A 26,177-nucleotide genomic window follows, 5' to 3' on the forward strand; every position below is an offset into this window, starting at 1 on the left:
GACGCGCACCACACAGCTTCCAAGACCTTCAGTTTTATGCCCGATGGTGCGACGGTGAGGTAAAGGCCAAAGAAAATAATCTCATCCTACGGCAGTAAGGCGATAGTGTTGGAACAGAGATTATGTCGCTTGAGGCGACGGACACGTACCAGAAAATGGCTGAACCTTGCGTGCGTGAAAAGAAAGCGTATCCTTACACCGGCCACCGGCCGGTACAGTTTCGTTCGATGACCTCACAAGCACCGTTTACTTCTAGCGATAAGAAACGATATCCACCCATACGTGACACTAGCAAGATGCTAAAAGTGTTCTCCTCAAAACTCGCTTCAGATTTTTTCAACCCGAACGAAGAAACCCTTCCGATTGATTTGCCCGAATTAATGGCATTGTTGGGAATTGAGGGTTAAAAATTAGTTATTGTAAGCTCCGGAGCTCGTCCGCGCAACTGGACCGAAACTCCTAAAGTGGAATGTCCAGAGAGGCGTACGGAAGAAGCTTTTACCCATTTTAACAGAGAAACACGCCCATTCATCATCAGTCAGTTTTAATTAAACCCTCATCATGCAGAAATACGCTTTTTCTAAAGGCGCCAACATTTTAATGAAGCTTTCATTTTTTTGTCTTCTACTTTTAGATTATTTCTCACCTCTTTCGACACCACAAATCCTCCCACCCTGTTCGCTCAATCTAACGGGCCCACGGTATCCTCGTCAATAAGGACCGTCCGGAAGAATTAGTCGTCTAACATCCGCGCGGTGTACGTAAACGGCTTAAAAATAGCAAAATAACCGAAACGATGGTAACGGGTAACGACAATAACGTAGTTACACCGGCAGAACCAGCCACCAGCCAGGACCAATCAACCACTGACGCCGCGATGGACACAACTAAACCAACCACCAGCCTTACCGGAGCGGTTCAACCGTGCCGAAAGTTGGGTGGGTTTGAATTTTACGAGAAAATTCTACACTCTCCACGGTACGTGGTGGCACCGATGGTGGACGCGAGTGAGTTGGCCTGGCGTTTGCTTAGCCGACGACACGGTGCACAGCTCTGCTATTCGCCCATGTTCCACAGTAGCTGCTTCACGAAGGATCCCAAGTATCGGAAAGATTCATTGCAAACCTGCCCAGAAGACCGGCCACTGATTATTCAGGTACGCGCGACTGGGGCAAAAGAATCGGAGACGGCCAGAGTCGGCAAAAAATGAGCATTGTGTTTTGGTTCCTTGTGATGCGGAAGGAGAAGCTTTGTCGCGCACGGTTAATTAAAACGTTGACATTTAATTACATGCACCAGTACGTGTTCACACAGAAACGCATTGCATATCTCTCTCCCTCTGGCTGTAACGTTTCCGACTTCGATTGTTTAGAATTTTTGTATATTTACTGACTGTTATTTTCTGCTTTTTCTTCTTTTAGTTCTGCGGTAACGATCCGAAGGTGATGCTGGAAGCGGGTCTGCTTGCCCAGGATCACTGTGACGCAATCGATATTAACCTTGGCTGTCCGCAGGCTATCGCTAAGCGGGGTCATTATGGTGCCTTTTTGCAGGATGAATGGGAGCTGCTGCGTGAGATCGGTATGAGTTTCAGCGAGGGAATCTGTGGGATTTGATCTTGTTGTGTGACGTGGTATAACGTAGCAGTACATGATCAGCAGGGGCATAAATATAGTAGTAGGTCAGTGGACGGCATGGTGGTAGATCGATAACGGCGCCGGTCTTCACACGGCAGGGATTCAATTGCCCTGCGGACAGTTCCTCCGTAGTGAGGACAGACTATCCAACTACGTGTTATCAGTAAGCCTTGAGATGGCCGACGTGAAATAAACGGTCGTTAAGCCAAGAAGAATTACGACACGCATCGGATTTTGGTGATCAAGGGAGATTTTTCTCACAATATTAATGTTAACCAAATACCATGACGCATCATAACGCTCTTGTTACACAAAAGCAGCTGATTGTTTTGTAAAGGGATCGTACTACTCGCTTTAAATCTCTGCTTCTTTTTGTCGCCGTCGAAAGTATGCAATATTTTGTTAAATTGAGAACATCCATCGGTATTTTCATAGTTACCGAATTTTTCAGTCAGCATAGAAAATCAAGTGTTTTACAAGCATCTCATAGAAATCCCCCAGACATGTACTACACGCATAAAAGATTGTCTAACAACTGTATTTACAAAGACATATAGGCACACAGGTTCGAGCGAGACTCGAAATTGGAGGGAAGTTTTTCGTAGAGAAGAATTATGCTGGTAATTAATTCCAAAATCCAAAGATCGAATCATAATAGATTTCTGTTTTTCCCATTAACATCTGGAAATACTCATTCGTCGACCGCCTCAACCAAGACTTCCAAGGCTTCATTCTACCGGACGAAGACTTCCATAGACTGACTTAATAGACTTATTCTGTTCTTCTGTATGTCTACCAAATCAGTCACAGACTTTCTGTTGATGCAACCGAGCATAAGATCAGTCTGGGATGTCAGAAACGTAATCGTACATGCGAAGCCATTTAAAAAGGGCGTACAACGAAACGTTCTGAAGTAGACTCTTTTGTAGTGTTAATTATCTATAGAGAATTCTTAGAAACGAACCTTAATCTGTCCCATTTATTCTATGTGGCAAAAATGACTAATGCATTCTACGGAAAATGTGGCTGAAAATGAGCATGAAATGAAGATGGGAAATTCACATTGTGTCCTAACAACACTTGTTGCGACTAAACAGTACAGTAGAGCTGCAGCTGGTTAGAATAGGTATGGGAACTAGTTTTTAATTATTCCCTTTACGTACATGTTGTCCCTTTTGCTGCCAAGTAACGTGCATCGTACCGTTTAACTTTTAATTCCACTTCTTTTAACAAGAATCATATATGTATGTTGCAGACGCAGCGGTACACTTACAAAGAGAGACTGAAAGTTCTTGCTTGCAGTTTTTTTTTGTCAGTTAAAGAGTTATTCGTTCCAACTTTTTCTTAGTTATTTGTTGAAATGTGAGGAACAGTTGTTCCAATAAATTTCCTTGTGCGCTTCTGAGTACTACCCACCATTCGTCACACAACGAGGCAAGGATAAAGCCTAATAGCTCTTTCAATAGTGTCGTACGTTCGTGTTCATCAATTTCCGCAAATAGGAAACATTGTTGAACACACCCACCTCCGTGATAAAGTAAAGCTTCTCGCCTCCTCCCTCTTATCCATAACGATTGTTTGATTTTCATTACGCAATTTTGCACCCCTACCGGGCCACACAAACGGACGTACGGATAGTACGGATTTTTCTGTTTATTCCTTCCTCCTCCACGGAAACCGATTACTGGTGAGAATGAATATTCCAGCCCAGTTCGGACCATTATTTATCAACTTAAACCCGAAATAATATTCTCCCCCTTTTTTCCTCGGGCTGGGTAAATAAATGTCCACTCTGGGTGAGTTTTTTTTTTTGGTCCCGTAAAAATAGCCTAGAAGCGATAAAAGCGAAACACCCGGAAAACCCGGGCCACAATTCACATTCCGGGTGGGTTGTGTTTTATTATTTGTTGCTTCTTCCTTTGTTTGGGAGGGGGCGCGAATAAAAAAATGAAGGGAAAAGGTAAAAGGCCAGTAAATATTACTCTCACAGCAAGCTGGATTGAAGATGTGGGCAGTGGTCGATGATGAATCCATTGGCTCTTTCTTTTGGGAAGAATTTTTGAGGACGGAAGGTCCGTCCTTTGGCTCATTAAGGCCGGGAAGAAAATGGAAAAGATGTCCTTGACGCTAGTGCGTGCTACTTTTGCCTTCATTTGCAAGGATAAGCGCTAGGAAAGGGGAGAACAATCCTTGTTTGTTGTACGAAAGTGGTCCTGGTCTCTTCGGTACACAGCAAACAAGGGAGTAGTAATTACTGTGTGAGGCATAAATTGGGGCTACCCGCAGAAATTTCCATGTTTTACCACCGCCGCCAACGCCTTGAAGGACGTGTCCGCTAGCATATCCGGTAGCAATTAAAATTATGTATAACCGTATCGTTTTGCTTTCTCTCTCTCTCTCTCTCTCTCTCCCCTGCTTGACTCTGCTGCAGTAAGCACTCTGCATCGTAATCTGGCCATCCCGGTCACGTGCAAGATACGCATCTTCGAGGATATGGCGAAAACGATTCGATACGCCCGAATGCTGCAGGACGCCGGTGCCCAGATACTGACCGTGCACGGCCGAACGCGCGAACAGAAGGGTCCACTGACGGGGTTAGCCGACTGGAAGTACGTGAGCGTGCTGCGGCAGCAGTTAAACATACCCATCTTTTCGAACGGTAACATCATGTCGGTGCACGATGTTGAGCGATGCATCGAGGAGACGGGTGTGAATGGGGTGATGACGGCCGAGGGTAATCTGCACAATCCCGCCCTGTTCGAGGGTGTGAATCCGACGTCTTGGAGTATGGCGCACGAGTATCTCGATCTGGTGGAACAGTATCCGGCACCGATTTCCTACATACGGGGGCACCTTTTTAAGATGTTTCATCATCTGTAAGTAAACCCAATGCTTTAACAGTTATTACTTTTCGTTTAAATTGCTTTAATAGTACTTTTCGTTTAAATTGTCCGTCAGGGTTTTCGTTACTGCTTAATTATATTTTTCATGTATTCTATTACTGTTTCGAATTAATTCATGTCATTCTTCGGAATTTGTATCAATTCACGTTGTTATTCAAACAGTTCTTTGATTTATTGAGACTTAATTGTGACAGTTTATGGATGTTTTTTGTTAGTATTTTTTTCCTATGTATATAAAAGTGCTACGAGATATTTTCTCCTTGTGTGTTGCACTATACCGACCATATTCGGTTACTTGGTACTTTGGTTTTGATGGTTTAGTCAATTTAGTATGTAAAGTTAAGTTACATTCTTTTCTTACGGATACACTAGTTATTGCAATCTAGCTTCTTTTGTATTATTTCATCTCATTTTTTACTCTATTCAATTATTGATTAAAGCCATGATTTTCTATGATTTTTCCCTCTTTATTAAAATTATTAAAATCAGATAAGAAAACGTTACGAAAAAATTCATAATTTTTGGCGTACCGATGTTTGCATTCAACGCACCGCTGTACAAACAGAACCTTGCAGTGCACTGTTGTAAGGTTCTAGTTCGAGAGCCGAACAAATGACAGCTGTCTTCGCAACGAAGCATGTGGAATGACGTACCCAAAACGAATCATGTTGCCGGGTGGACAAAGGAATAAAAAGTGCTTTTTACCAGTTCCTTTTACTGGAATTGTGATTCCGTGAAATGAGACGATCCGCCTAACGCCGTGCACAGTGATGTTCGAGACCGAAAGGAAAAATAACGCCGTGAAATAGATGAAACACAAGAGCAACATGAGTTCGCTCATGACCCACGCACGCATTGTTTGGTTGAGAATGTTGTGCGTGCACGACACTGCTGACAGAAAGGTGGTCGAAGGGCGCGCTGTGCATCGCTAGCGGAGCAGTGCGTGGTTGAGTGCGGTGGTCAGTTTGGCGGTAGTGCAAGTTATCGCTTCTCGGCCTAAAGGCTAAGATCAAAGTGTAGTATCTGTTCTTATCAGCTTAACATCTGATAGATCTCCCATCGGGAGACAACAAATGTTAAACTGATTTTTGGCAAAGGGAGGAAAGTTCGGGGCTTGCTCCACTTCTTCCAAGGGTTGGCCCGGTATTGCAGTACCGCCGGGATCGGCCCACGTTATCTTAATAAAATTCATTTAATTGTCAATCTGTGTCGGAGATTTGAATTTAGATAGAAAATATTGATTTTAGTTATTAGTAAATTAAAATTACTATAGGCCACGCACATCTATATTAACTTAGTTTTATGGTTCTTATTACCTACTCGGGTACATTAGAATTATTCTCTGTTTGCTTAATAATTTTCCGATTTAAAAATCCTTTTCAGGGAGCTTAAAATAAATCATTATTTATTTCTAGTCTTCTATTATCCTTTTCCCTCAAGAATGCACCTAAAATCGAACGCCGTCCTACGAGAGAAGCTGGCCGGTAGCCATTCGGTGGCCGAATTCCGCACTGTCGTAGTCCAGCTGGAGCAAAAGTATCTGCCCTACCACGAGGGTGAACAACTATGGACGGGAGAGGACGAAAACGACGATGAAGAGCAACACGATCATCCGAAAGAAGAAACCGTCAAGCAGGATCAAAATCTGCACCTTCCACCGTGGCTCTGTCAACCGTACATGCGTGCCCCACCGGAAGTGCACCGTCAAAAGCTCGAAGAAGCACACCGCCTAGCGAACGATCCTACCCGCGAAAAGCGACAGTTCTTCGACGCCCACGGTAATGAAATTTCACGCAAACGTATGAAAAAGATGCGCCGTGTACAGCGTCGACCGAAGAACAAGCACCGGGCGTTGCAGCGTGCTTTAAACAGTGGCGCACCGGGAACTAAGCAGGATAATGAGAGTGATGATGGCGAGGACGAAGACAATGAAGCAGGACAGCAGGAGGAGGAGAATGCTTCGAACGAGATTCAGAATATTGTCCGGATGAACATATCGATTGCCGACACGAGCGGCCGACGGAGAAGGTTCGATGAGCTGTGCAAGAATGACGCACCGGATTGTACAAACCCAATGGTAACTGCAATGCCTCAAAGGACATTTCAAAACGGGGGCTGACATAAATACAACTTGCTTCTATTTTTCAGGGTATGAAATGTGAACATCGGCTCTGTCGGACGTGCTGCAAAGGCAAATGCTATCGAGAGAATCGGGATTGTGTTGGGCATAAGATTCGCATCAAATCGAGACGTGAGAAAGCGATCGCACTGACACTAGCTGAACAAGAAGCGAAAAAGGCAATCGAAATGGCGGAACAACAACCATCGGTGAACGTTGAAACGGTACTGGACAATCAAGTTATTATCACTGATGAGCAAAGTTGATCTGCTACACCGGGAACAAAAGAAACGTGCGATTTTTTTGGGTGCAAACAGACGTAAGTAAGTAAACGAATGGGTTCTATTGATTGTTGTTGATGGGGAAATAAATAATACCCTTGGTTGAATTTGATTGCAAAACCCTTTTGCAGGTGCCAAAAAGAATGAACTCTAACCTTTTTGTGAAGTTTAAATCATATTGAAAGAACTGTTTTAAGAGTAAAGTTTATTGCTTGCCTTTACTTAATTATATTGTTGTAGAAAAAGGCACTTTATTAATTATTTTTGTATATATCTAGGGTTAGCTTATAAAATCTATAACTCTATAATAATCTATTAGCTCTGCAGCAGTAGCTTAAGGTAAGTAAGGGTCTTGTTAGTGGCGGATTAACCTATGGGCAGAGCCGACTAGAGAACCCCATTCTCCCTAGACCGGTAAATCCCACCAAACTTCCATTCCCGCCAGAGCAATACGAACCTCGTCTATAAAGATCTACAGAGGGGCCCGGTTCAGTTTGTCAATGGGTCTCCTCCTGCCCCCGCCGACAATCAAACAAAAAAATCATGAAGGAAATGCCTTGAGAAATATGTACATAATCAGCACAGAAAGGGATGGAAATAAGGCGCTGATTCGAAACACTTGATCTAATTTGGTGATTAATCAACTTCTTGTATCATCGTCTATACTTTGATTAATATCTACAAAGGAAGAAAAAAGAACATTTAAATTGGATTTATTACTTTAAAAAATAATCAGAAATAAAATCATTATAATTTGCATTTCGTTTGGCAGCTCTCTCTCCGAACGGATCCGATTCTTTCTCTCCGAACGGATCCGAGGGATCCGAAAATATCCGAGGAAAATATGAGAAAACAATGAACGCCAGGATCGGACCAAAAATGAGCGACTTGTCGCCTATTTTCCACGGGAATATTTGTGTTTACCGCAATAAAAGGGCAAGGGTTTGAGGGATCGGGTTGAGGTGATGGGCATAAAGATGCGCGGCTGCAAGACGCATCCAATGGTATGCCGGACGCCAGGATCGGACCAAAACTGAGCGAGTTATCGCCTAATTTCTGCACCAATTTTCGATATCATGTAACAGGAGAGCATGCATTCGCGGAGGTAGCACTGAGAATTTTTTTTGGGACCAAAATAAATTTCTTTCCGTGCGAAAAAATATTTTCCGCCGAACTTTAAGGCAAGATCGGAAATTTTTGGAAAGTACCAGCTACCTCCTCGCATGCATGCTCTCCTGTTACTACCAACTCGTTCCAGCACCAAAATCCGGTCCAGAAAACTGACAAATTTTTGCACCAAAATTCGATCCCAGGTAACAGGAGAGCATGCATTCGAGAAGGTAGCACTGAGAAAATTTTTTGGGACCAAAATTAATTTCTTTCCGTGAGGAAAAATATTTTTGCTGGACAAAATAAATTTCTTTCCGTGCGAAAAAATATTTTCCGCCGAACTTTAAGGGAAAAATCGGAAATTTTTGGAAATTACCAGCTACCTCCTCGCATGCATGCTCTCCTGTTACTACCAACTCGTTCCAGCACCAAAATCCGGTCCAGAAAACTGACAAGTTTTTGCACCAAAATTCGATCCCAGGTAACAGGAGAGCATGCATTCGAGAAGGTAGCACTGAGAAAATTTTTTGGGACCAAAATTAATTTCTTTCCGTGAGGAAAAATATTTTTGCTGGACAAAATAAATTTCTTTCCGTGCGAAAAAATATTTTCCGCCGAACTTTAAGGGAAAAATCGGAAATTTTTGGAAATTACCAGCTACCTCCTCGCATGCATGCTCTCCTGTTACTACCAACTCGTTCCAGCACCAAAATCCGGTCCAGAAAACTGACAAATTTTTGCACCAAAATTCGATCCCAGGTAACAGGAGAGCATGCATTCGAGAAGGTAGCACTGAGAAAATTTTTTGGGACCAAAATTAATTTCTTTCCGTCAAGAAAAATATTTTTCCGTTCCGTTTAAGTGTGTTTTTCAATTTCATGTTTTTTATTCTCATTTTTATTTATTTCTTTACAAATTTTTAAAAATACTTCCCCACCATATTTTTTAATACTAAAGGAAACAACGGAGGATTATCCAACAATTTCCCGGAAAATTCTGCCAGCAGCATTCCCTTGGAAAATAGGCGATATCTCGGTCATTCCTGTTCCGATCGGGACGTTCCGCATACCGTTGGATGCGTCTTGAAGCCGCGCATCTTTTTGCCGAACACCCCAACCCGATCCCTCCAACCCCCGTCCCAGTTATTGCGGAAAGCAACATTCCCGTGGAAAATAAGCGATAATTCGCTCAGTATTCGTCCGATCCTGGCGTCCGGCATACCATTGGATGCGTCTTGAAGCCGCGCATCTTTTTGCCGAACACCTCAACCCGATCCCTCCAACCCTTGCCCAGTTATTGTGGAAAACGACATTCCCGTGGAAAATAGGCAATAACTCGCTTAGTTTTGGTCCGATATTAGCATCCGGCATACCATTGGATGCGTCTTGAAACCGCGCATCTTTTTGCCGAGCACATCAACCCGATCCCTCCACCCTCCGTCCCAGTTATTTCGGAAAACAATAACTTTCCCGTGGAAAATAGGCGATAACTCGCTCAGTTTTGGTCCGATCCTGGCATCCGGCATACCATTGGATGCGTCTTGCAGCCGCGCATCTTTATGCCCATCACCTCAACCCGTTCCCTCCAACCACCGTTCCAATTGTGGCGGAAAATAATATTCCCGTGGGAAATGGGCGATAACTCGCTTAGTTTTAGTTTGCATGGGACGTGCTCCACGGAGTGAAAATTAATATTGATTACGAATTCAGTCGTGATAGTTGATAGTAATCCTCCACGATGTGAGCGGAATTATTTTCGGTGTTATTATAAATGAGACGTGGGCCGATCCCGGCGGTACTGCAATACCGGGCCAACCCTTGGAAGAAGTGGAGCAAGCCCCGAACTTTCCTCCCTTTGCCAAAAATCAGTTTAACATTTGTTGTCTCCCGATGGGAGATCTATCAGATGTTAAGCTGATAAGAACAGATACTACACTTTGATCTTAGCCTTTAGGCCGAGAAGCGATAACTTGCACTACCGCCAAACTGACCACCGCACTCAACCACGCACTGCTCCGCTAGCGATGCACAGCGCGCCCTCCGACCCTCCGACAACATTCTCAACCAAACAATGCGTGCGTGGGTCATGAGCGAACTCATATTGCCCGTATGTTTCATCTATTTCACTGCATTATTTTTCCTTTCGGCCTCGAACATCACTGTGCACGGCGTTAGGCGGATCGTCTCATTTCACGGAATCACAATTCCAGTAAAAGGCACTGGTAAAAAGTCTTGTCTAGGCGGCAGCATTCTTTTTCCTTCTGTGCGACCCGTTTCGCTTGCTTCGATGAGCGCAACAGCTGTCATTCGGTGTTGCCTCTCATAATGAAACCCTACAACATTACTGCACTTGTAAAGTTCCGAAGGGCCGAAGTTTGACATTCGCTTCGGCTTCGACAAATATTTACAATTCTCTTTTCACAAAAAGAACGCATTCGCATCCAAAGACGCGCGTCCTTTTTGATTAAACTTTTCTAAACAAAAAAAGAACCACAGAATCTCCAATAAGCCAGCTTTGTGTGGAGTGAAAATGACGAAACGGAACGCCTGGTCAAAAGTGGAAACACTCGAGCTGCTTGACATACTGCGAATGTGCTGCATCCCGTTCCTGGACGGTACCATCAACAACCGCAAAGGTCAAATGTATCGCCAGATCGAGCATGAGATGCAACGGCGCGGAAACACAAACCTGCGGGACGCACGGCAGATCGAGCACAAGTGGAAAAACCTTAAGTTTGCGTACGACCGATACAGGGAGGAGCTGGTGCAGCGTGAAAACAACAATGGGAAAGCGTGGGTCACGGAACCGAAGCCTTGCGAATTCTACACGGAGCTGGAGGAACTGTTTTGTATCGTTGAGCAGCGTGCGCCTCTCATCATCGAGAGTCAGCCAGCGGAGGAAATGATTGTTGCGACGTACTACGGTTGGTTCCCGGTTTTTTTTTCTATCGAGATAGCTCAATCGTAATAGCTTGTTTTTGCTTATTTTGATTGTAGATGAAGAGTTTGTTACAGATGAAACGCAAGAACTTGCCGTGGATGATGATACGGTTGTGATTGAGGAGATTGTCTACGATTCACAGGATGCAATTGAGTTTGGTAAGCTGGCTGTATGCGCCACACGAGGTTATCGCTTGTCTCATACTTCCTATTTTCTCTTTTGTAGAGGAAGCTGCAGCAGCGGTGGCGGCAACAGCGACTGCCAGCACTTCCAAAACACAACAAGCCCCGGCAGCAGCAACAGCAGCACAAACAACCGCGCCGCCACCACCACCACCCGCTTCATCTCAACCTGCCCCCAAACGTAAAAAACTAACAGTAGCAAATATGGACGAACTGTTGTTTAGAATCTGCAATCTACAGCAGGACCACAACGAATCGTTCAATCGCAGCCAGATGGAGTTTATCGAGAACGAGTTTGAATCGTTCCGCGAGAAGGAACGGGAACATTTGCTCCAGCTGAAGCTCGATCTGGAGGTGCTGAAGCAAAAGTTTCTGGCCCGAATACAGAAGGTAGCGAGCGGGGAAGGGATGGGTGAGGCGGGCGACGAAACGATGGCAAATGATACGAAGCGGCGCCGGGTTGGTGGTGTTGTAAGACGGAAATAGTGTGAAAGCAACGGCTCTACGGCTACTGTCCAAAGTAGGCTGTGCTTGTGTTTGTAAAGAAAATGTAACAAACCAGAAAACAAAACAAAATGAAGGTAAGTAGGCACCGAACTACCTTCCAATTTTGGTGCTGCTAAGGGCGACAGCCAAGCCCAAGGAAGAGTTTTATTCTATTTAGAATTAAAATTAGAATCTTAAACCTAATTACAGTTTACACCATTAAGTTCTTTTTGTGATTTACGTGTCTGTTCAAAATAAATATATGTTTTCATTTACATCAAAATGCAATCGAAATCCATGTACTAAGATTAGCAATTAGCAATAGCAATCTAAGAATTTCGGAATATTTCGCTTCATTTCAATGCGAACTTTGAAAGAATTCACTCCATGCACCAGGATTGTGGTAACATCCTGGTTATTCAAGATTGAAATTTCATGTGTCAAATTAAAAAAAATTCACGCCGCCTTCTAAGATTCGGGATACCTTCTGGTTTGGGTGCTCTCTAGATACCCGAGGATGGTAATTAAGCGCAACGCAGGCTGTTAGGAAGGAAAATGACAGTTGGGGAACTGACGTACGAGGGACAGCTGTCAGAACAATGGTTGGGACAGGTAGCTGTCAAAGATGGGTCAACCCGGCAGTAGCGAGATAAACGGGGAATAGGTGGCACCGTTTTAAAGTTTTGGACAAAATAAATAACTAAAACCATCACCAAGTATTCTCCGTGCTATTCACTTGGAAGTTGTGACAACATAAAAGCCTTTAAAACGGTAAAAAGGTGAAATGGAAGTGGATCGGAAGGATTGCTGCCAGGCTTGCAGTGATCAAGTGGACGATGCAACTTTTGTGGCGTGTGATAGTTGCGACTCATGGTGGCATTTTTCGTGCGTCGGTATAACGGAATCGCCGGAAGCCGTGGAAAAGCGGAAGTGGTTGTGCGTCGCGTGCACGGGCAGAGAGCGTTCTGGAGCGGTAAAAAGGACGCCGATCAAGCACGTGGCGGCACCAACAGGTCCAGCAACACATAACCTCAAACGGGTTGAGGTTATGATGCCCACGGTAGAAAGCGTCTATCTTTCTCCGCGTGAAACAAGCGACGGCGTGTTGGAAAATCCTAACCTCAAGTTGGTTGAGGTTACGAAACGCTTGGCGGAAGGCTTCAACCTGCACTCACGGAATACAACCGACAGCGTGGCGGCAAATTCTAACCTCACTCTTGCTAAGGGATCCGACAGTATGGTAAACAAGCTAGCCATAATGAAGCGACGGCAAGAAGCGGAGAGGAAACGGGTGGAACTGGAGTTGCAGCTGCGGTTCGTGAAGGAAGAGGAGCAGATTTTGGCTGAGGAACTGGGCGTGCAAGTGACCGCTGAGACATCGACAGTGATACCATCCTGTGCGGAGGGTGGTTCGATGGAACGTGTGAGACGTGAGGAGCGCGGTTATGCCCAGCAGGAGGTGAATGTGCATCGCAACATACCAACCGAATTACCCGTGTTTGCCGGGGACCCGGCGGACTGGCCAATATTCATCGCGCATTATGAGTATACTACGGACAAATTCGGCTTTTCCAACTGGGAAAATATGTTGCGTTTGCAAAAGGCGCTGAAGGGTCCCGCTCTAGAGGCAGTGCGTAGCCGTTTACTTTTGCCGGAAGTGGTACCGCAAGTGATAGCAACGCTGCGCTCACGTTATGGTCGGCCAACGCATCTCATCTCGGCGTTAATCGAGAAAGTGCGTAGGATGGCTGCACCCTGCATGGAGAAGCCCGACACCATCGTGGCGTTCGGTGAAGCGGTGCAAAGCATGGTGGACCATATGAAGGCCGCTGGACGAGAGGCGCATCTGACTAACCCGTTGCTGCTACAGGAGATCGTGGACAAGCTACCGATGACCGAGAAATATAATTGGGTGCGATTTGTACGGCACATCGACGAACCAGACCTCCGGATGTTTGCAGAGTACATGGCCGAGTTGCAGAGCGCTGCGGAGACGTTAACCAACCGGGAGTTACCATCGTGGAAGGCGGCGGAAGGGAAGAAGCCCAGCACCAAGGCTTATGTGCACGCACATGTCGATCATCAGGAATCAACAACATCTGGGAATAACTCAACGCAGGTAGGGAAATCATTGCGTTGTTTTATTTGCGATAAAAGGGGACACGATGTGGGAAAATGTTTTGAGTTTGTAGCAATGTCGGTTAAGGAACGGTGGAATAAGGCTCGTGCACATTCCTTGTGCTTCGGCTGCCTGGGCAAGCACAACTGGCGGACGTGCCGCAACAGGCCAGTGTGTGGCAAAGAAGGGTGTACGTACCGACATCATGCGTTGCTGCACGGAGTGGAGGAGTCTCGGCGTGTCAGCAATGAGATCGGCGCTTCGGAACCCGGGGTTGGAAGGAACAATGGTGGTGCTATTGCGGAAAGCAACCATCATCAGTACGCATCGTCTTCGTCGAAGGCACTCTTCCGGATTGTGCCTGTCACCGTGTATGGTCCGGCTGGAGCGGTGGCAACGTTTGCCTTTTTGGATGAAGGTTCATCCATGACGTTGGTTGACGAGGATTTGGCAGAGAAATTAGGTGTCAAGGGTGTGGTGGAGCCTCTTTGCATTCGTTGGACCGGCAATACAACAAGGGTCGAGGCTGGGTCCAGACGCGTAAATCTCGAGGTGGGTCCGATTGGTTCTACAAGGCGTTTTGCGGTCAATTCGGTACGTACGGTTCCAGCCATGAACCTACCGCGGCAATCCTTCGTACAGGACGAAGGGAGGTGGGAACATCTGAAGCAGCTGCCGATACAGGAATATAAGGATGCGGAACCCAAGATGCTTATTGGGTTAGACAACCTGAGGCTGACGGTTCCCCTCAGGACGGTAGAGGGCGGAGATGGTGATCCAATCGCAGTCAAAACGCGTTTAGGATGGTGTATCTACGGGAAGCCGACGAACCAGGGGGGTGATAGACTACTGCACATCTGCGAGTGCAATAGCCCAAACAATCTTCACGACGCGATTGGCAAATTCTACGAACTGGAGCAAATGGGGGTGGCGTACACACACGTTCAGGATGACCCGGATACCCAACGTGCTCAACATCTATTGGAGGTTACCACGGTTCGTGTTGGAAGACGTTTCGAGTCGGGTTTATTGTGGAAGGTGGATCATTCAGAGCTTCCTTCAAGCCTCGCTATGGCGAAACGTAGGTTCGATTGTTTGGAGAAAAGGATGGAACGAGATGGTCAGCTCAAGCTGCAGGTACACCGTCAGATTCGCGAGCTGCTGGACAAACAGTATGTGCACAAGGCAACGAAACAGGAACTGTCGGAGGCTAACCCGAAACGAATTTGGTATTTACCAATAGGAGTGGTTACTAACCCAAACAAACCTGGAAAGGTGCGTTTGATTTGGGACGCTGCAGCTAAGGCACATGGCACATCACTTAACGACATGCTGCTTAAGGGTCCTGACGAGGTTATGTCGTTACTTGGAGTACTATTCCGTTTTCGTCTGTATGCAGTGGCGGTGTGTGCAGACGTAAAGGAGATGTTTCTACAGATAAGAGTGCGGAGAGAGGACAAGCATGCACAGCGCTTCTTATGGCGGTACAATCCTTCGGACGAGCTGGATACCTACATCGTGGACGTTGTGACATTTGGCTCTACATGTTCACCCGCGACAGCGCAGTATGTCAAGAACCGGAACGCGAAAGAGCATGCCGAGAAATTCCCACGTGCGGTTGAGGGAATCGTTGAGAGCACATATGTGGACGATTTCTTAGACAGCTTTGGGACGACGGAGGAGGCGTGTCGAGTGTCTAACGAGGTCCGGAAAGTATTCAGCAATGGCGGATTCGAGCTAAGGAATTGGAGCTCGAATAGTGCAGAGGTAATTAAACACCTCGGTGAGCAGAACAGCGGAAACATCAAATATTTATCAACCATGGGGGATGATATCGAACGCGTATTAGGAATGCGTTGGCATCCTGCATCCGATACATTGGGATTCTGCACACGGGCGTGTACGGTGATAGCTGACTTCCTAAAGGCAGAGCGGATTCCAACGAAGAGAGAGGTATTACGATGTGTGATGTCATTGTATGATCCTCTTGGGTTGTTGGCGATATTCGTGATTCACGGCAAAATCCTGATACAAGATCTATGGCGAACCGGCACGCAGTGGGATGAAGAAATAAATGGCATCCAATACAGCGAATGGCGCAGATGGATAGAACTTCTCCCAACGATTGGCGACATACGCATTCCGCGTTGTTACTTTACCGAAGCATCGAAGAAAACGTACGAGAATGCCGAATGGCATGTGTTCGTCGATGCCAGCCAGCACGCATATGCATGCGCTCTTTATCTTCGCACGATCGATGAGTCCGGTGAACCGCAGTGCACCCTGGTTGGAGGAAAGGCTAAGGTGGCGCCATTAAAGCCCCTTACGATACCGAAGCTAGAACTCCAAGGTTGCGTGTTAGGCGCACGGTTCTTGCGCTACACGCAGGAACACCATCCAATTCGTGTGACACGACGAGTGCTCTGGACTGATAGCACGGTCGCTCTGTCATGGATAAGAGCGGATCCCCGAAACTACAAACCCTTCGTTGCCCATAGAGTAGTCGAGATTCTGGAGAGCACGGCAGTGGATGAGTGGCGATGGGTGCCGACAGACCACAACCCAGCGGATGAGGCAACGAAGTGGAAGGGTAGGCCGAACTTCGACTACGACGGAATCTGGTTTAAAGGGCCGGAATTCTTGCTGAACGGAGAGGACGACTGGCCGCAACAAAGATCGACCGACACAGGCACGGGAGAAGAAATACGGCGGGTAAATCTTCACACCGAGGGCCCTGATACCAGACTGTTACTCATACCTTATGAACGGTTTAGCAGGCTGGAGAGACTGCAACGGACAATTGGGTGGCTTGTGCGTTATGTAGGCAACCTGGACAAGAAGAGGAGAAGCGAGTCAGTTCTGGGAGGAGTTCTCAGCCACGAGGAACTCTATAAGGCTAACATCATCTTGTGGAAACAGACCCAGTGGACATTCTACTCGGAGGAAATTCGTGTCCTGAGCACCCAAAATGGCGATGAAGTACCCCGCGGGACGGTAGCTAAACAAAGCCGTATATACAAGCTATTGCCATTTCTGGATGAAGAAGGCGTTTTACGGATGCGAGGAAGAATAGGAGAAGCGGCGGAAGTACCCTATTCCGCAAAGTATCCAGTAATTCTACCGGGGAACTCTAAATTGGCTGAGCTAATAGTGGAGCGTTATCATCGAGTCTATCGCCACGCCAATAACGAAACAGTAGTGAACGAGGTACGACAACAGTTCCAGATCCCGAGGCTGCGAGCGTTGGTTGCGAAAACGGTGAGGAATTGTGTGTTCTGTGCAATCCGGCGGGCACTACCACAAGTACCACCAATGGCACCGCTACCAAAGGAGAGACTGGCACCGTTCGTCCGGGCGTTTACCTTCGTTGGACTCGACTACTTTGGCCCGGTATTGGTAAAGAGAGGAAGGTCGAATGAAAAGAGATGGGTTGCCGTATTCACCTGTTTGACCATACGAGCGATCCATTTGGAGGTAGTGCATAGCCTAGCGACAGAATCATGCATAATGGCGGTCAGGCGATTCGTGGCGAGGCGAGGTGCACCGATAGAAATCTTCAGTGACAACGGGACCAACTTCGTGGGCGCTAGCAGACAACTTCGGAAAGAAATCGAGCAGCGTAATGAAATCCTGGCAACGACTTTCACCAATGAACACACCCGTTGGAACTTCAACCCGCCTGGTGCTCCCCATATGGGAGGCGCATGGGAGCGTATGGTGCGCTCAGTGAAGGCTGCGATCAGCACGGTAATGGAGGTGAGGAATTTACCGAATGACGAGACATTCGAGACCATATTGTACGATGCTGAGGCCATGATCAACTCTAGACCGTTGACGTACGTACCGTTAGATCCGGAGAACCGAGAGGCGATTACACCAAATCACTTCCTGTTGGGAAGTTCTTCGGGAGTTAAACAACGGCCGGTACTACCCACTAACTATAGAGACAGCCTAAGGGGGAATTGGAAGTTAGCGCAACATATCCTAGATAGGATGTGGAGAAGGTGGATTAAGGAGTACCTTCCAGTAATCACGCGTCGATGTAAGTGGTTTGAAAATGTCCGAGAGGTAAGGACAGGGGATTTGGTACTGATAGTAGAAGGGACAATTAGGAACAACTGGAAGAGGGGTATGGTAGAAGGAGTTATTACAGGAGTTGATGGGCATGTGCGACAAGCGTGGGTTCGCACCACCACAGGAACGCTAAGAAGACCGGTAGCGAAACTAGCATTACTCGACATAAATACAGGGTGACCATACATAGTTGGTCACGGGCTGGGGGAATGTTAGGAAGGAAAATGACAGTTGGGGAACTGACGTACGAGGGACAGCTGTCAGAACAATGGTTGGGACAGGTAGCTGTCAAAGATGGGTCAACCCGGCAGTAGCGAGATAAACGGGGAATAGGTGGCACCGTTTTAAAGTTTTGGACAAAATAAATAACTAAAACCATCACCAAGTATTCTCCGTGCTATTCACTTGGAAGTTGTGACAACACAGGCTTTATCAGCTTTTGGTACAAACAACAAATAAATGGTACGGAAAAATAAAATTTTAAAACAGACTTTACTCACTACAATTTTTCTTTCTTTCTTATAAAATAAAGTAGTAATGCACAAAACGCTATAAATAGTCACATTTTCGATCAGATTTATTATCACTTTTCTTCTTCAAACCAAACAATCGTCATACAAGCGCGAGTGTGAATGGTGGTGTGTGTGATGGTGTGGGGTTTACCTTGTTGGCAAGCACACCCTTCACCCTTTTCCTCCTACCCCATCACTCATCTTACCTTTCTTGTTTCCTCTCTTCTTCTCCCCTTCCTCATTCCGTCCCTGTGTTACTTTTCTACTGCTGTTGTCCTTTTTTTTTGGGGCTTTTCTTCTTCTTTTTTATCTTGATTTGTTTTTGCATTTGAATAAAGAGTAAGGTTGTTATTAGAGGTTTTTTCTGTTTCTGTTCGTATGTGTGTGTGTTCTTCTTGTTCTTTTTTTCAATCTCTCTAATCTGTTTACTACAGTTACAGTTTTTTCTTCAAATTTTCCTTCACACACACAGCACAATGATCGACCTTTGTTTACTTGCTTTTGTTTGTTTGTTTTTAAGTCTTAATAAAAACGTCGTAAAGTTGCTTGTATTTCTTTTGTTTTTCCTATTAGTTTATAACTTTCCCTTCCCGCTCCCCGCCCTTCGATCTCTTTTTCCATTTCCCCCTCCCTCAAGTCCTAAACCGGGTTCCACAGCGGGGTTTGACAGTCCCAATTTGTGCTGTCAAAACCCGCGAGGATAATGAGGATGAGATTAAGAGAGTGTGTCTCAGGTATGTGTAATTTTCTATGTACAAAAACGGATCCCGCCTACTTGCTTTCCCTTTCCTCTGCATCATCACAAGAGCATAGACGCTTTTCCCCTTTTTCGCCTACTATGTAAGCAGCAGCAGCAACCACCAGCAGATGGGGTAAAAAGCAATTCATGTGTAAGTGTGTGCATGGGTACTCTTTCCTCTCACTCTCTCTCTTTCTCTCTCTATCTCTCTCTCTCTCTCTCGTTCTCGACATCTCTATTCCTCTCGCTATCCCAACTAAACCAACTGTAAGTCCCCATCTAACTATCGGTGACTATTTTATATATATATTTATAAGTATTATGTATATATATATATACTACACTAATCGGATAATGAGTCTATTAAAAACAGAATAATTTCAAAAATAAATAATTATTATTATTTAAATCGTTCCCTTTTTTTGTTTCGTATGCTTCGACACGCCATCGATTTAGATTGGAGAAAAAAAATTAAAAAAAAACAGAAAAACTAATATTTTCCTGCTAATACCGCACTACTTTCTATTGAATTCGTAGTAAGTGGCTTTTGTTTTCTTTAGCTTTCTCTTTTTTTGCACTACTACCTTCCCACGGGTTTGTGAGTGTGTTTGTTGTGTTGCTATGGTTTTACACTTTACTAAACGGCTCTCTCTCTCTCTTTCTCTTCCTTTTCTTTCTTTCTTTCTCTCTCTCTCTCTAGCGCTATAGCTTTGATTATACATACGACACACCACGCACAACACACCGCTCCTAGTAGCTTTCTTGCTTTTTCTTTTCTGTTAGTGTGTGTGTGTGTGCCTGCGTTGTTTGTTTATATTTTTCTATTGTACACGTGCGATTTGTTTTAATTCTTTGTTTTCTTTTTTTTGTTTTACATCAGTTCTATTTCCTGTAAATTTTAGTCAAACCGTTTAAACCACATCCGCACTATGTATATGCGTCGTCAAGTCTTCTTACCGTTTTTTTTATTTTGATCCTATTTTCTGGTTTGTTTGTTGTGTTAATACAGTAGAACATATTGAATGTGTGTTTCAATGTAGACAATTCTCTACTTTTCTGTTACCTCCAAAAAGCAAGTTCTTAGAACGTTCCAAAATTTTCCCATTTATATATAATTATGGTCCGTCACGAATGACATAGATGAGCGCGATATCCCACAAGAAAAGGTCGCTCACACAACAAAAAAGTATGTGTGTGTGTTTCTGCAAACCTATATCTATACCACACCGTCGACCGTCATTCGCTGGAGCATAAAAATGCACGTTTCGCACAAAACACCGTTCCTTCCGCCCACAAAATGGAAGGAACGGGTGGATCCTTCAAGACCGCACACCGTTGTCGAATATGATCAACACACAAACACACGATACAATATAAGCTCTATTGATTACACGAAACACACACACACACTCGTGCGTTTTAAACGCACTAGAATTTTCTAATTTTCCACTTTTGGAAATCTCATCTTGAGCGTCTTGTGTCTTAGGACCTTAGATGTGGTAGTTGTGGTGGTTCGTAATATCGGTACGTCGTGTCGTATCCCTCGCTCTGCCTTGAAAACTCACTGCTGTGTTGCTTAATAAACTAATTTCTACATCTATTACTCATCTATTCTTTTACACATCTCTCTTCTTTCTCCCTCTCTCCCTCTCTCTCTTCTTCTCTCTCTCTCTCTCTCTCTCTCGCGAGCTCTCTAGAAGTTTACTCCAGAGTTCCGTCCCTCGACTACTACACTCTCTTCAGCGTCTCTCAGTACTACAACTACATTTATAAGCGTCATTTATTCATTTTTAGTCAAATCGGTTGATCGTCCTTATCGGAGTCGTGCTGCTGGTGCTGTTGATCCTTGGACAGGTTTAACGACCCGGTACTACTACCGTCCGAGAACGCTGCTGCAGCTGCGGCCGCTGCGGCCGCTTTCGCTTCCGCTGCCATTCGTGCCGCAGCTGCCGCCGCTTGTCGTCCAGCGCTCGAACGCAACTCACGCTTACGTTCCGGCACACCGAGCGCCGACTCTAGATCCTCCCCACTACGGGGCCGTTTGCTGCGTGTCGTTCTACGCCCACCGGACGGTGTGTTGGCAGACGAAGCTGCCGCCAATGAGGACCCTGTCAACTCACTGCCACTCAAATTGGCCGCATCCGTACTCGAGCGGGTTGATTTCCTTGCCGAAGATGTTTCCGGGAGGGATTTTTCCGACTCTGAACGGTTTGCTTCATCTTCCGCGCCCGAGATGCCGCCACTACCATCCATCAGCTGGTTGTGGTGTGAGGATGAGGATGACGACTGATGACGACGTGAAGTTCGACGCCGATCATCATCGTGATGGTGATGGGAGGAGGATGCTCCTCCACCCAACCCGGCTAGCTCGTGATCGGACTCGGAAGTTCCTGCAGTTGATTTTAGCATCATATCATGATCCTCATAGGACGATCCTGCTGCAGTTGCTAATGAAGCTACATCAGAGTGATGATGATGATGATGGTGATCCGCCATATTACTCGCGCTTGAAGGTGATCTTTCTTCTCGAGTCCGTTTTGTGAGCTCGTCTTGAGACAGATCCGGTACTTCCTTATCCACATTCTCATCTGCTATCCTTTCGTGACTTTCTTCCCGGCGCCGCTTCACCGTGTGACGTTCCTCCTCTTCCTTACCGGAGGAACTTCCAGCAGCTGATGTTGTATGATCCGCTGGATCATCGCTGTTGTGGTGTTTCGTTGCTGCAGCTGCTGCTGCAGCGGCAGCAGCGGAGGCCAAAATACGTTGCTGCTCAATCAATCGTTGTGCTTCCTGGGCTTCGTGTACCTTCTTGAGGTGTTCCTGCTGTAGCAGCTTTTGCTTTTGCTTAAGCAGCATGATTTGCTTCTGTGGATCAACTTCCTCGTCGTTCAGTACACCGCCGCTCGACTTCGAGAGCTTCGAGGGAGCGATCAAATCTTCCAGATCCATATCGTGGCCTCCACCGCCACCACCTCCTCCTCCGCTACCACCACTTGGCGTGCCGCCACCACTTGTTGCACCTTCTCCTGTAGGAGGTACGCTAGCGGCAGCACCACTGCTCGTCGCGGAGGTAGAGGATAGATTCTGAGGACTTCCGCTGGCTGCCAGTGCCGAGAGAGACAGTGTTGTGCCAAGTGAGACAGAAGATCCTGCCGATGATCCGGCACTACCACCTGGTGGCGTTGCGAGCGAAACGGATAGTCCAGCAGCAGCCGCGCGGCTAAGATCGGCCGCAATGCTGCTACTGTCCACCGACGAGCGTAAACTTCGTTCGGCGGATCGTTCTAACCGTTCGGCGGCCATTGCTGCCGCAGCTGCCGCTACCGCCCGTTCATCTCGCTCTCGACGCTCTAATCGCTCCAATCGGTCACGCTCGTGTCGCTCGTGACGTTCGCTGCGTTCCCGTTCCCGTTCCCGTTCCCGTTCGCGATGATGATGATCTCGTTCGCGTTGTTCCGACGAGGATGACGAGCTCGAAAGAGCCGGACTCTTTGAGCTGAGGTTAAGCGACGAGGATGATGATCCTGCTCCTCCTCCTCCTGGGAGTGGAGACGGTGCCAAAGAAATGGTCGTTTGTGAGGGAAGCGAAGCAGCAATACTAGCCGCAGCAACCGGTGTTAAGGTAACCTTGTCCAATCCTAACAGTGCCGCTGCCGACGATTCCGCACTAGAGCCTCCACCGCCTACTGCCGAACTGGAAGATCGGCTCGAACGAGATGAGGATTTCAACTCATCTTGCCCCATCAGCAATGCTTTCGCGTCAAGCTTGGCAAGGTGATGTTGCAGCTGTGCCGCTTCCTGTCGCGCCCGCTTCGATTCCGACACGGACGAGGTGGACGGGGAGGAAGATGAGGACGTCGGGATGAGCGAAATGGCTGGCCCAACACCAAGACTGCGAGCAAGCAACTCAATCGGATTCTTGCTCAACTGCTCGAACGCATCCTTCAGATCTTGCTGCTGATGATCGCGCGCTTTCTTAGCCGCCGACGGTGATGACGATCGGCCACTCCCACTCGAGCCTCCTGCTCCACCACCACCACCGCTATTTCCACCAGCCGACGCGGAGAGTGCGTGCGCAGCCATGCCGGCAAACAATGCCTGGCTAAATTCGGGCGGTATCGGTAGCTGCATGTCTTTGGATGACATGGCCGCCATCGCTGCTGCCGCTGCGGCTGCCTGTGCTGAAGCTGAACTGCTGCTGCTACTGCCAGCACCCTTGGACGAAGACGAATGTGAAGGCATCTTGCCGGTCGCACTAAATGCCGCCTGCATTGCTGCCAAATCTGCCGGGAATCCCCCAGCCGTTAGCGTTTCGAGGATTTTGCGCCGTTCGCGTTCTAGCTTTTCTAGCGCTTGCTTGTTGGCCTGTTGTGCTGCAGCACTTTCACGTGCTCGCTGCTTTTCCGATGCACTTGAAGAGCCTCCGCCACGACTATTTCCACTGCTTCCCTGGCCTGCGGCGGCCGCTGCAGCCGCTGCGGCAGCGGCAGCTGATATGTCCAGTCCGGCGGATCTTGTGAGCGATTCCAACAGATGAGTATCGTGTGGTAGAAGAAGTTGTTGTAGCTGCGCTGCTTCACGGGCAGCTTGCTGATGTACTGCGGCAACTGCAGCTGCTTGCTGTTGCTGGGTTAACCCGGATGAACCACGGCCTCCCTTCCCGCTACCACCACCCGGCGAAGAAGCCGACTGAGACGAACCACCTCCGGATCCCATACCGCGCGAATTCTGCTTGTTCGATTGGGATTGTCGTGAGGTAGTTGTTGAAGAGGACGTACCTGTAGTTGTACCACTCACGCCAGGCAGTCCGTACGGGTTGAGTCCTCCCAGCCCTAGCGGCGTGTACAGCAAACTCGGATTGGGGAAGAAGAACGGGAACTGACTATTGGCGGCCGCTGCTGCAGCAGCCGCGGCGGCTGCCTGTTGCTGCTGCTGTTGCTGATTCTTCGACGAAGATCCGCCGCTTCCTTGCTGTCCTGAACCGGAACCGGAAGAAGACGTTCCAGCACCATCATTGACAGCGGACGATTGTTGTGAAGAGGACGATTTACCGCGAGATTTGCTTCCAGTGTTACCTCCCTTAGTAGGAGTTCCACCAGCTGCTGCGGCTGCTGCTGCTGCTGCCGCCGCCGCACCAAGTGCAGCCGTAGGGTCAAGTCCAGCAGCAGCCATCATGGCCGCCAAACTTTGTGCGTCCATTCCACCACCGGCCGCACCGGACAGTCCACCACCACCAAGCCCGGCCAGATTCGAGAAGAGATTCATGTTGCCCAAATTGCCAAGCCCACCAAGTCCGGCTAGTCCCGGCATTCCACCGAACGGCATCAGTAGTGGATTGTTTTTTGGATCGAAACTACCCAAACCTGGAATGCTTGACAGCAGGTTGGCGTTGAGGCCGGCAAGTCCAGGGAATTGCATGCTGGCGGCTGCTGCAGCAGCTGCTGCCGCAGCAGCATTACTACTCTGGGAGTGTTTCTTCGAGGATGAAGATGATCCGGAACCGGAAGCGGATTGTTGACCTCCACCGCCAGCGTTTGAAGAACCGTACTGGTTTGAGGCGGCGTTTGCTGCAGCCCGCATTTGCTTCGATGTTGAGCCTCCTCCTTCGGAACTCTTGGCAGGTGCAATTGTTGCTGGACCACCGGGAAGCGTTATCGATTCGGCCCACTTTGGGTCGATCTCGTACGCCGGATTGTCAGCTAGCCATTGTGTGAGCCGTTTTAGCTGAGGTGCTTTATTGCCCGTCAAGCGTTTGCCGTTGATTTTGTTAATAACGGCAACGTACTCATCGCCGGTTAGATTCTTCCAATTGAAAGCCATTGGATTGCTGTCCGCTTGCTGTTGTTGTTGCTGTTGTTGCTGATGTTGTTGCTGCTGTTGTTGTTGGTGATGGTGTTGTTGTTGTTGCTGCTGCTGCTGTTGCTGTTGTTGCTGTTGCAGACTATTAGCGGAGCCTCGTGTCGAACGCGAACTCGATCCTCCCTGAGGTGAATTTTGAGCCGACGACGAACCACCTCTCGATCGTGACCGGGACAAATAATCCATGCCCATCGCTTGCTCCGTTAGAGCGGCCGTTTGTTCTGCGAGCCATTTGTTGACCTTCGCATCGTGCGCACTACCGTACTGACCAAGCTTTGAGCTCAATTCCGCTGCCTGTTTCATTTCAGCAAACATCGCTTCGTACGCTTTACGCTGTGGCGAATTTGCCGGTAGCGATTGAATCAATTTCTGTTGCTGCTTCAGGAACGACTGTTGCTCCACCTGAGCTGCTTGAGCAAACAGCGCATTAAGGCTGTCCTTTGTCGACATGGCGCTACCCATCCCCGACATACCTTGCAGCGCTGCCTGCATATTGGCTGCTGCCGCGGCCGCACTATTTCCACTGCTCGTCGACGAACCACCAACAACGCCGGCGGACGATCCCTGACTGCCGCCTTTCGGATTGCCCGGAACGCTCGTCACGGTAATGGTGAACGGTTTCTGAGGCGGCTGTTGACTAGCTGACGTTGGTGCACTGGCTGGTGTTACCGAAACCGACGGTGGTATTTGCGGCTTCTTCATCGAGCTACCCGAGAAGCTTCCTCCCGGTGGTGTCGGATCGCCGAAAATCGTTTTGTGCTCCTTCGCTGCCGAAAGACCGAGCACAATTTCGTCCAACTTTCGTCGCTTCTTTTCCTTGCCGAGTGGTGGTTCTTCGATCGGTACGCTAACGTTGTTTTTCTTCATCAGCTTTGATAACATATCGTTCAATTTACCCTTACCGGCAGCAGCAGCGGCGGCTACCGCAGCCGAAGGTGATTGCTGATGCTGCTGCTGATGGTGATGACCCAACATCATGCTAGATGCTGGTCCGCTAGCGCTGGTTATGCTAATACCGCTAGGTAGCTGATTATTGGAGGATTTTTTGTTTTTGCCGATGGAAAAGTCCTGTACCTCGCTGAGATCCATTGGGCCGCCGCTACCACCTCCGCCCATGCCGCTGCTGCTTTTTATCATATCCGCAATATTGACCTTTGGTAGGCTGTAACTGCAATGAAAAATAAATAATTCATCAGCGATTTTAAGCCCGGTCGTC

General features: G+C 47.4%; 3 protein-coding genes and 2 non-coding genes across 5 annotated transcripts in view; 3 read left to right on the forward strand and 2 right to left on the reverse strand.

The window, feature by feature from the left end:
• Window positions 1-793: 793 nt before the first annotated feature.
• On the forward strand, window positions 794-6,925 carry LOC126564352 (tRNA-dihydrouridine(16/17) synthase [NAD(P)(+)]-like). Its single transcript, XM_050221373.1, has 5 exons — window positions 794-1,156; window positions 1,422-1,581; window positions 4,069-4,513; window positions 5,981-6,617; window positions 6,689-6,925. Exons 1-5 carry the CDS (start codon window positions 797-799, stop codon window positions 6,923-6,925), a joined length of 1,839 nt encoding a protein of 612 aa, XP_050077330.1. The 5' UTR covers window positions 794-796.
• LOC126566278 (U2 spliceosomal RNA) lies at window positions 5,524-5,717 on the forward strand. The gene has a single exon (XR_007607338.1). It is a non-coding gene; the product is annotated as a U2 spliceosomal RNA (small nuclear RNA).
• Window positions 6,926-9,822: 2,897 nt separating the features above from the next.
• LOC126566280 (U2 spliceosomal RNA) lies at window positions 9,823-10,016 on the reverse strand. The gene has a single exon (XR_007607339.1). It is a non-coding gene; the product is annotated as a U2 spliceosomal RNA (small nuclear RNA).
• Window positions 10,017-10,579: 563 nt separating this feature from the next.
• On the forward strand, window positions 10,580-11,658 carry LOC126565896 (uncharacterized). The gene is made up of 3 exons (XM_050223105.1): window positions 10,580-10,973; window positions 11,047-11,148; window positions 11,216-11,658. Exons 1-3 carry the CDS (start codon window positions 10,580-10,582, stop codon window positions 11,656-11,658), a joined length of 939 nt encoding a protein of 312 aa, XP_050079062.1.
• Window positions 11,659-20,864: 9,206 nt separating this feature from the next.
• LOC126563707 (uncharacterized) overlaps window positions 20,865-26,177 on the reverse strand; it is a 28,860-nt gene continuing 23,547 nt past the window's right edge. Inside the window, exon 17 of the mRNA XM_050220348.1 lies at window positions 20,865-26,129. Coding sequence (XP_050076305.1) covers window positions 20,897-26,129 — 5,233 coding nt within the window. The 3' untranslated portion in view covers window positions 20,865-20,896. The remainder of the gene's footprint in view (window positions 26,130-26,177) is intronic.

Source organism: Anopheles maculipalpis, chromosome 3RL, assembly GCF_943734695.1.
Source record: "Anopheles maculipalpis chromosome 3RL, idAnoMacuDA_375_x, whole genome shotgun sequence".
NCBI classification, from domain to species: Eukaryota; Metazoa; Arthropoda; class Insecta; order Diptera; family Culicidae; genus Anopheles; species Anopheles maculipalpis.